The 11,900-nt window shown below is 40.4% G+C and overlaps 1 protein-coding gene across 1 annotated transcript; it reads left to right on the forward strand.

Moving 5' to 3' along the window:
* The first annotated feature begins 2,347 nt into the window (after positions 1 to 2,347).
* LOC147631938 (auxin-responsive protein SAUR78-like) lies at positions 2,348 to 3,593 on the forward strand. Its single transcript, XM_086807906.1, has 2 exons — positions 2,348 to 2,734; positions 2,822 to 3,593. Exon 2 carries the CDS (start codon positions 2,832 to 2,834, stop codon positions 3,267 to 3,269), a length of 438 nt encoding a protein of 145 aa, XP_086664032.1. The 5' UTR covers positions 2,348 to 2,734; positions 2,822 to 2,831; the 3' UTR covers positions 3,270 to 3,593.
* Positions 3,594 to 11,900: the final 8,307 nt, after the last annotated feature.

The following is an 11,900-nucleotide window of genomic DNA, read 5'->3' on the forward strand; positions in this document are numbered from 1 at the left end:
TTCTTATGATTTCTCCCCTTAGAAAGGGAAAGATAAAGAATAATAATTGTACACTTGTCTGGGGGGTTCGCCTCTAAGAAATTTTATGTATCACGTGCGTTCAAGGGGTATTTAAAAAACCCCTTACACTTACGTACTTTTATGAATAAAATGATCCCATTTTCTTCATAAACTTATAATTTTTTTTAAAATTGGTTTAAAAAACCCCTCTTGTAAATGTAATTCTATAACTTTATTTGAATTTATATAATTAATATACCCCTCTTGATGAACTCAAGTGCTACACTTACATATTTCTAGGTGAATCCCTGAGACACTTGTAGTCTTAATTAGAGATTTGAAGTTGATTTGATCTAATAATAATGTACACTTTCATGTACATCACAAGACATATGACAAGGACATTATATAATAAATAACCTAATGGAAAGTTTTTCTCTTAATGAAATGCAAACGTATTAAAAGCATCTTGAGTTTTTGACACATAAATGCAAAATCATGTCATTAGTATGGCATACCATGCTTAGGAGGATTTAAAGAGAAGATTCAAAAGTTAAGAAGGGGAAGGGGGGGTAGGGGGGTTGGGAAGTTCCATAGGAATTTGGAGGATATTAAGCAAGGAGTGATGGCACATCAACAAGATCTAGGGGGAGGATGTAGGGGGCAAAGTTCCATAGGAATCTAGGAGGATATTAAGCAAGGAGTGATGGCACATCAACAAGATCTCTCAAAAGGGGATGTTAAGATGCACATAAAGTCACACAATGATCTAAATTGAGATTAAGTAGCTCATGGCAATGATGGGGAGTAATGCAAATAAAAAAACCAGCATTAAAAAAATGAACCACAATGATGGGGAGTAAAGCAACACAAAGATTAAACTAACATTAAAAAATGAACCCACTTTTTATGCATGAGAAAGGTCCTTTTTTATTGCTAAATGGTAGGGGTTTTTCCTTCAGTGGGACTCAGCCTAAGCTCATCTTGAATATCAAATGTTGAAAGAGAATGCATGATTACATCCATCCTTGCATGACATATGAGAGTGTGTGTGGGGGGGGTGTATATAATAATATGGCCAGCTTATCTTAGGTACAAGCACACTTGCCTTTTGATGGGAAACCCCAACCATCAAATTGACACATATTCCTTTATCTTAGTTGTTTTTTATATCTTTAATGGAAATTTTGATAGAATAGAATTTTGATCATTGAACTTACTCAAATATGGGCAAAAACAGAGTTAAAAAGCAAGTTGGAGTGCAAGTGCCCTCAAGCATATCACTTGTATAGGGTACCAAGGCTAGTACACCATAGTAAATTTTCCCAAATTCTATTGAAGAGAAAGAGAAAATGGCTTAATTTTTTTTAAATATATATATGCTTGTCTTCTCATAATGAATTTTTTCTAGTCATTTACATCATGAAAAAATATTTGGGGGTGAGAGAACATGCAATACTAGAACAAGAATGGCAAATGGGGTGAAAACTCAAATTTATTATGGATATTATTTAAAGAGTGGCAAATCAGAACGAGGCATGCCACCATTTCTTAAAAGTTGTGAATTTTTAACATACAGATGCTCTTGTGAAAGAAGGGGTAACAAGAGTAGGGGGTGGGGGGCAAGGTTGATTTTTATGTATTGGGTTTGCTTCAAAAACAAATGCCCACAAATTTTGAAAGTTTTTCAAGATTTAATGTATTTTTTGATGGCCCATAGAAAACTTTGGGGTGTATTTGACAACTTAAATGTCCACAAATAACCATGATCGCTATAAAATAGCAAACCTAGTGGGGGGCATTGTGCTATCAGCCCCCCTTTGTTGCATGATGTTTGGCCCTCCTTAGGGCCAATTTCCATGGAAATTGGTTGCAACTTGAACTCTTCCAAATTGGAAGGGTTCACTTAGTATGCAGGGGCATTGTGCTCTATTGTATGATATTTGGCCTTCTTAGGGCCAATTTCCTTGGCAAGAAAAATGGGCAATCGGTTGCAACGTGAACTCTTCCAAATTTGAAGGGTTCACTTAGCAACCTCACAATTGCCTTTTAGAGTCTGTCTTTCATCATTTAATTATCTCTTTTTTCCACAACCTGTTGGAAACCTAGGAGAGCATGGAAACTTGTGCCTTAGTGGACCCAATGTGAAAACCTAAGTAGTAGCGTGTAAGAGCTATAGGCTTAAAATAGATTGAATTTTGAGAGAGGGCCCATGCAAGGACAAAATTTTAGATGGGGGGGGGGGGGGAATCAACCAAAAGGAATTAGAAGATTAAGAATAAGATAAAGTGGTTAATCATTTTTTGCTTTGTTGCTGAGGTCGTGGTTGATAAAGGGCATGTCAGGCCATCTTTGTTGTGGTTGGTCACTTGAGCTTCTTTTAGCTCAAGCTCTTCATGTGCCTTCTCAGTTCTGGCCTACATTTGGGCTTACACTCGCGTATCTGGCTTCAGCTCCTGGACCGCTAGTTTCACAAGATATTTGTGCTTGGATTTTGCTAATGCTAGAAGCTTCACCCCCACAGCACCTTCAATCCATGTAGACGCAGGTTCTGACTTGTAATAGAACCAGGAAAGAAGCTTGCCTGTTGGCGCCAAGTTTTTTGCATAAAACTTTCCTCATTAGCTCTTCTTCGAATAGTTCTATTGGCTGTTCTAGCGTTCTCAGCTGCACTGGAGACTAAATTTACTGTAACTTCTCATTTTGAAATGGGTTTGCAGTACTGAATCCCAAGGTAATAATTCTTACTTAGGTTCCATGGTGAGCTAATTAGGCCAACTGATAAGAGTGTTAATAATTAATGACGGCGTGCATTGTGCAGTTTGCAAAAGATGAGCAAAATGCGCAGTATTGTAAAGAAGTGGCAAAAGCTTGCTCGAGTGGGGAAGGTGTACACCTTGATGGACGCCAAAGATGGGCATCCTCCGGATAATACAAGTGATTGCGATAATGAAGAGATAACACCCACAATACCTCAGGGCCATGAGGTGGTGTATGTCGGCAAGTCAAGGCGGCGCTATGTCATCAATGGAAGGCACCTTCAGCACCCATTATTCAAAGCTCTGTGGGAGAGATCTGAAGAGCTTGGAATTGATCAAAGCCTTGGTCTTACATTGGGTTGTGAAGTTGTTTTATTTGAGCACTTGCTGTGGATGCTTGATTGTGCTGACCCTGCCATCTCTCTGCAAAGTGATTCAGTCCATGAGCTTGCCGAGCTCTACATGCCTACCTCCGATGCCTTCTTAATGCTCTTAGAAGCTTCGTCTTAAGCCTCTGAAGCTTAACCTTTTGACGCTTTAGTTTAATGCTGCCCTAGGATGATCACCCATCATGCTCATATTGCCGATAACCGGCCTCTTATCTTACCCCGTTATCAAGATTAATTAATCGTGCTAATAACTTAATTTTTAGCTTGAAATGAATTCTGCTAATAAGTCATTGTTAGCCATTAATGTCCCCAACCAGCCGTTTGGAAGCCCAAGTCAATAATGCTAACAACCAAGCTTTACAAGCTTCTGATGAGCGCTTGCTTAATGTAATTACAAGCTAGCTTGCACATAAACATGCTTTTTTTAATCACATCGTTTGCTTAAGCAGAATGTTTCCGAAAATTCATTGTACAGAGTCTATTTTTCCTTTGATTTTTGCATTTCATCGCAGCGGCATTGACATGACTTCTGCAGTTCTATGTTCTTGAGATGATGTTTAATGCAAGGGGCGAAGGAAGAAGAGATCCGAGCTAGGTAGAGGTTCTGATAGCCGGCGCAACTACGCAAGGCTAGCGTAGTGTGATTCTCTTCTAAGTTTAACATGAAGTTGTCGACTCTTAACGTGGGACACGACGTATCAGTATTTAGAGGGAGATGAACGTACGCGCGCGTGCGCGCGTGACCGAGATAGAAAACGTGCGCGGAGGGCCGTATAAGATAAGGTAACGCCGGCCTATTAAATTGGGTTCGTGTGAAAGCGCTCTAACTGGCCATTGGTACTTCATATCGTGAGGCCCGCTAAGCGTCCTTTCCCCTACGAGGGTTTTGCTCAAGTTAACTATAGGCCATGGTAACATTATTTGTAACCATGGGAACATTATTTGTGACCATTGGAGCATTAACGAGAGCATCAAGCGTGACCAAAATTGGCTCTCTCTTTCACATCATCATGACATCAACAACTTCACCTCGGAATGGAAAAAAGCACACATGACACCAACAACTCCACATCATCATCATAACATCAACAACTTCATGTGGGATTGGAAAGTAGACATGGGTATTTAATGCAAAGCGAGAAAATTAATTACTTTTCTGGCCAAGTTGATCGGTGCATGAGAATGCCCTATTAGCTTCTAAATCTTGATCTTGGGATTCATGGGAATGGGTTCATATGCATGCATTTTAATGCCTTTGCAATTTGCACAATCCTTATAAGGCTTGAGAACATTTCACGTGTCTATAAGTCTATGACATTGTTCTTATGTAGGCTATAATTGATCGATGGCCAAACCGTCAATGGCGGCCCAGTATGAGCCAATGGCCATAATTTACAAAAGTTGATTGTGTGTGTGGCTTGAACTAAACATTGAAGATTCAACCATTGGCAGCCTAAACAAGAACAACTCCTATGTAGCCATTGCCCCCTAGAATCATAGGGTTAGATTTATATTGATGGTTGCATTGCACAAGAGAAGCTTGTTTGACATGTCAAAGGAAAAAAATGAGGCATTGCAGTTATGCGTTTAAAACCAAGAGTGTAGCCCTACATGCTAGAGAGAAACAGAAAAGTGTCGAAGAATGCCCCTTTCATGTCACATTGGACAAGTCTCTCTTTGCCATTGCGAGTTAATTTTTATGTACTATATGATATTCCCAGGGATCTAAGGACACTCATTTATTTAAATGCATAGCATAGAAGCTCTCTCTCTCTCTCTCTCTCTCTCTCTCTCTCTCTCTCTCTCATGAGAAATAATTCATGGAATTTATATTCCCATGTTTATATTTATTATGAATTCTGCCATATTGGTTTAAATTCGGATGCCTTTTTAAATCCGAGCAATCATAGCCTACTTTGAACGTACACAGATGACTTTGAATATGTACAACAATATTGGTTGCATTCTTTCAATTATTTAGATTTTATATGGATATTTGTGTTGGTAATTTCATCAATTAATTTATTAGTCGATTGGCATAGCTAATGTAAGTGTAGATCCTTGGGTTGGATAATAGGGGCGAGCTAGTGGGGTCATGAAAATTTTGAGACGCTCGACTTTGGATTTTGATAGATTATTATTTCATCATGTGGAATGCTCAACAATAATCCCATTTTGGGCGGCATACATATTATTCCATGGTAGCGGATAATTATTTACATTGAACATGTGAAAGTTCTCTTATAGACATTTGATATTTGGCACAAAGTTTGTAAATCATTATAATGAAGAGAAACACATTGGTTGGGCCAATGTGACATGGGTGGTGTAAATAGGACCATGGACAAGAAGGCCATGTGAACAAAGAATGAGCTCTAAGCTCTTGGCCATGGTGGTACTTCCATAGAGTGCATATATGTGGCACTCCACTTGAGTGTATTATTTTTCTCTCTCTACTCTCTTTCTCTTGCATTGGTATTAGAGCTTGGCTTTGATTTGAGTTGGAGAGATTTTCATGCATTTTTGCATCTTCTTGTAGAAATTTCAAGAAAAGGTATGGTTTCTTCATTTTTTCTGAGTTTTGATGGTTTTCTCAACAACTATAGATCTACAAAAAAGTTTTTCTCATGTGATGGTGATGAGGAGAGAGATTTGGAGTAAATTTTTTCTTTATTTGGCCAATTTTAAAAGGTTTTTGTGTCAAACTTGAGTACTATCACCAAATTTGACCTAGTTTAGACCAAATTTTGAGTTGTGGACCAAATTTGCGAGAAATTTGGGGGGAAATTTATGCATCTCATGTTTTTTGCTTTTTCGTCTTCTTGCTTGAAGCTTTCCATGTCTATGGTACATCATACACACCTCCTATGACTACCAAAGATTAGGGCTATCATTCCTAAGCTCTCAAGCATCTTATAGAGCCCTTGTGAAAATGTCTTGGTGGTCCAAGAACCCTTTCTTGGCCACACTTTCCTTTGTCGATTTGAGCCATAAAGCTAATCTCTCAAAGGATCCTTTGTGAAAATGCCTGCATAATTCTTTGTTAAGTAATAAGATCCACCTCTCCATCCATAATAACCTCACGCACATAATAATATTACATCTCAATGTGCTTTGTGCAAGCATGAAACATCAGGTCCTTGTTGGTAATCACCATGGCAACTCTGATTGTTGTCACACACGACAACATTATCCCTCCCATGTGAGCAACACCTATGTCTCCTAAGATCCTTCTCAACCTTCTCAACAAGACTACTTCATATGAAGCAAAGCATGATGTCTTGTACTTAGAGTGTGTAGAAGAAAGTGCGGCATTGTAGGGTACTTCTTGCTTATCTACGATGTAATTACATACCTAATAAGAAAACAATAACTGAAAATAGATTTCTTGCTATCACAATCTCTTGCCCAACCACTTGAGTCACAAAAAACAATCAAGGATTTATCTTATTTATAAGTGATGTCATACCCTTTGACTTGTAAGTGATGCCATACACGATGGTACCGTTAATGTATTTCAACACCCACATCCCTACCTTCCAGTGGTTCTCTTAGGGCTAATTTGAGAACCTACTAAGGATACCAATTGTAAACGTTGATGTGAAGCCATGTATTACATAGAAAGATCAAACTCTCCAGCAACTTTCTATACTCCTTCATATCCATAAGTGGAGAAGCATCTTCCATAGATAGCTTCGCACCAACCTCCATGGGTGTAACCACTGACTTACACTCGGCCATGCCAAATGCATTCAAAATTTCTCCTACATATTTCTGCTAAGAAATGAAGATTCCCAAAAGAAACACATAAGCCCAAGGTTTGTCATATTATCTCTGAACTCAACAACTCTTGTTGTTACAGGCTACACCATAGATCTCTCCTAATGCAACGAACACTTGTTGGTGTCAAGCTTGTATCTCAGTAGACTCCAAGCTTTGCTAATGGTGGCTACCACCACTCTCGAGCCACTCTCTTGTTGCTGGTGTCCAAGCTTGTATATCAGTAGACTCCAAGCTTTGCTAATGGTGGCTACCACCATTCTCTTGCCTCCTCCCCAATCTGTTGCATAAGATTGTCATTCTCCATACAAGGACATTCAGTCCTATCTACTCTCACACTCGAGAGTACAAGCATGAAAGGAACATGCACCAACAATGTAGCTCTCTCTTCTCTCAACTCTCTCTCACACACCATAGACATGCAAGAAAGCAATGAGATAAGATGACTCAATTGGCACAAAGGGGGATTTTCCCTTGCATTATGGGAATAATGTTATTTATACAACTGGCCCTTATTCAAACTTGGGCACCCAAAACTTAATGGAAGATGAACTAAATATTTACAAATTACATAGTTTTGTGGCATAGCCAGCTATTGTCATAATTACAACATTTAAAATGCCGTTTCATGACACTTATTGTGTTATCTCTCATATGTAATGGAGAGATGCTAACATGCCCCCTACCAGATTCCATCCTCAAAATCTAATGTCGCAAGGCTTGCTGGCCCAGGTATTCTTTATAGTGGCTTTTCCGTGTCTAGAGGACATGCAAGGTGTGATGTGGGAAGTACAAGGATCTCCAGAAGTTGGTGTCGATCATGTCCCCAAAAGTTGTATACATGTAAGAGGGAAGGAAGTGGAGGCGATGATAATAATACATAATTCCACTATTAAAGGACCCTTTGTTTAAATCTAATCGCATACCTTCCTTGTTATAGCTATGGACATAATCATCTTGAATGTTGAATTGAAGGATGAGGAGCTTGAAAAACTTGACTATTACTGACAATGGCAGGATCTGGAATGGTTTTCCACATAAGCATAAATTATCACATTGATTTAGTGAATCAAAAGAGTCATGCTCGAAGTATGAAAAATTGTAAATAAAATGTGAGTCACGAGCACATCTTTTGTGGAACTCCCTTTTGATGGGCATGTATGAAAAGATGCAGGGGGGAAGAGAGCTCTTGCAAGCACACACACAGTCTCAAAACCCTAATAGAGAACACACACGGTGAGAGGCTGAAAATCTTCTTCTTCTTTACTCAACACGCAACACACCATATACAAAGATAAGAGTACACATAATATGAAGGTACTCAACCAATACATACGAGGGTTCTCTAAGTGTGAACCCAACTAAATGAGCTGGCGCTATAACTATGCCAGTCTCTCTAGAATGGCTATCACACAACCTGTCATCCCATTGGCCGCATATCACCCATGATCTCACAAACCATGCCAGTGGTGTAAGTGTGGGGCCTATCCCCTAGGCGGGTGTCCATCGCCTCACTAGACAAGCTCGATATCTCAACACTCCCCCTCGAGCTCAACTCCATCTCATGTACACCAAGCGAAGCCCTGAATCTACGGAGCTTCTCTGTACCCAATGCTTTGGTGAAGATGTCAGCTACCTGATCCTGTGTGCTGACATAAACAAGGTCAAGGTCTCCTGCCAAGACCTTCTCTCTGACAAAATGGTAGTGGACCTCTATATGCTTTGTGCGAGCATGAAAAACTGGGTTCCTGGCACTGTATACTTCTAATGTTGTCACTGAAAATGACAACTTGTCTATCCACTGATAGACCTAAATCTGCAAGTAGCTTTCTCAACCAAGCTACCTCACATGCTGCCATAGCAGCTCCTCTGTACTTGGCCTCTGTACTGGATAGAGAAACCGTAGGCTGCTTCTTGCTGCTCCAAGTCACAGCAGCACTCCCCAAAGAAAACATGAAGCCACTAGTAGATCTTCTATCTGAGATACTACCAGCCCAATCAGCATCTGTGTACCCATGTGCACATATCTCTGTCCCAGTCTCATAGAATAGTCCACAATGCAAAGTAGACCTCACATACCTCAGTATGCATCTCAATGCATCCAAATGCGATTTTCGTGGAGCCTGCATAAACTGACTCACTAACCCAACAACAGAGCTCATATCTGGTCTGGTGATCGTCATATAGATCAAGCTTCCTACTATGCGCCTATACATAGTAGGATCCTCCAAAATCTCCCCTGAATCTGCACTCAACTTGCCATTCTGATCCAATGGCACGAAAATAGGCTTACAACCTGTCATACCATACTTGGACAACATGTCCAAGCCATACTGTCTCTGCAGTAATCCAATACCATGTGGTGACCTAATCACCTCAATGCCCAAGAAATATTTGAGCTTCCCCAGATCCTTCATCTCAAACTTCTCTTTAAGCAAGATCTTTACATCAAAGATCTCTGCATCATGGTCCCCCGTAATGATCAAGTCATCTACATAGATGACAACAAGCACAACCCCTCTATCACCATGTCTCACATACAGCGAGAAATCTGCATTGGCTACATGAAAGCCAATAGTGACAAGATATTCAAAAATCTTGTCAGACCATGCTCTTGGTGCTTGTTTTAAGCCATACAAGGCTTTCTTCAACCTGCAAACATGCTCGGGGTGACCCACATCCTCATAACCAGGTGGTTGCAACATATACACCTCTTCTTGCAAATCCCCATGCAAGAATGCATTCTTTACATCCATCTGATGTAAAGACCATTGCTTTGACGCAGCCACTGCTATCACAACTCTCACTGTTGCCATCTTGGCAACTGGGCTGAAAGTTTTCTCATAATCAATGCCATATGTCTGCGCATATCCTTTGGCTACCAACCTAGCCTTATACCTGTTTATGCTTCCATCACTATTATGTTTTACTTTGTACACCCACTTGCATCTAATGGCTTTCTTGCCTTCAGGCAATTGCACTAAATCCCAAGTCTCATTTCCATATAGTGCATTCATCTCCTCATCCATAGCTTTCTCCCAACACACATTTCCAATAGCCTCATCAATGCATGTGGGCTCTACAACCTGCAGATCTTCACAGCTTTTCATTCATGGCTTCCATAGCCTTCTTTACACCAGGTGTTCTCATAGCTGGGATCCCAAGCTCCTCATCAAGGCTCATCTCTGAGCCACTAGACTCTCCATCAACATGAGAATGCCCTGCAGAAATGTCAGGCATACCAAGGGGCTCAACCACTTTCTCTTTTCCTTTACATGATGTACTAATCACATTTGCAGGACTGGTAGCCTGCCACTCCATGGTCTATCAACAGACCCACTAGATGAGGACTCTCCTAGTCCACTCAAAGACTGTGATGATTGCTGACCTGCATTCTGTGCAACCACACTTCCACTCACGTCAGCCCCAATAGCTTCTTTTTCAGCAGCATACCAGCTGCTCATCTCATCAAAGACAACATCCCTGCTTACCTGCAACTAACGTGTAGGGTTATAACACTTGTATCCCTTTTGCTCAAGGGAATATCTAATAAACACACATTTTTTAGCTTTTGGATCCAGCTTATTTCTCAGCTCATCTGGCACATGCACATATGCAATGCATCCAAAAACTTTCAGATGCAAATCAGGTTTTCTGCCAGTAAACCTCTCCTCTAGAGTTACATCATGTATGGCTGCAGTTGGAGACCTGTTCATGATGTAAACAGCTGTAGAAACAGCCTCAACCCAATAGCTATGCGGCATATTCTTCTCTTCCATCAATGCTCGCGCAATCTCAGCAATGTGCCTGTTTTTTCGCTCAGCAACTCCATTTTGCTACGGAGTGTATCTGCATGTAAACTGTCTCCGAATACCATTCTTCTTCAAAAATTCAGAGAACTCATCGGAGAAATACTCTCCCCCTCCATTTGACCTTAGGCACTTTACATATTTTCCTCTTTGCTTTTCAACCATAACTCTGAAATTCTGAAAGTGAGTGAACACCTCACTCTTCTCCTTCATTGTGTGGTCTTAAAGAATGTCACATAATACCTGCAGCCTCCCATAGAAATGGTTTTTGTAGGACCCCATACATCTGAATGCACAACATCTAGTGCATTTCTGCTCACATATCTGTTACGTGGAAATACATGCTTTGTTTGCTTTCCAAATTGGCATGCTTCACATATTCTCTGCATACCTTCCACTTTAAATTTTGGCAGCCTTGACATAATTCCTTTAGTCTGCATAGACTTCATTCTCTGGACATTCACATGTCCAATTCTTTTATGCCAAATGTCTGTGTCTGCAACAATTCCTGAACCATTTGCAAACATCGCAGCACTCATTTCAGGCATGTCTACATTCAACCTAAACATTCTGTCCACTCTGTTGCCTTTTGCAACCAACCTGCACTTGTCTTTAAAGTCTTCAACATAACAACCATCAGGGCAAACCCTGCTCAATCATCTGGCCAACTGAAACCAGATTCTTTGTTATGTTTGTCGGAACATGAAGTACATCTGTAAGGTACTTCACTTTGCCATCCTGCATAGACAATGGCACATCTCCAACATGGGCAATTGGATGAGCAGTGTCATCCCCTATTCCACAAAACCTTGTCTTTCAAGGTTTTTCATCTCCTTGAACCACTCCCCATGACTTGTCATGTGGTTCGAAGCACCTAAATCCACATACCATACATCATCTTTTTGTGTTGCTTCAACATTTTCAGACATGGCATTCCATGACATGCTGCATAACAAACAACCTTTCATTATCCTCATTGTTTCTACTTGAGGGTGCATAGTTGTTCTTTTGCACTTTCCCATTTTGCATGCCAGCCTGCTTCTTATAACATTCTGCCGCACATGTCCAAGCTTACCACAATAAAAGCATTCACGTGCATCATTATATTGCCTTTGCCAATTTCCACGTCCTCTTTGACTCCCCCTACCTCTGAATTTGCCTCT

Source organism: Cibotium barometz, chromosome 14 (assembly GCF_041138505.1).
Source record: "Cibotium barometz isolate CiBa-2024 chromosome 14, ASM4113850v1, whole genome shotgun sequence".
Classification (NCBI taxonomy): Eukaryota; Viridiplantae; Streptophyta; class Polypodiopsida; order Cyatheales; family Cibotiaceae; genus Cibotium; species Cibotium barometz.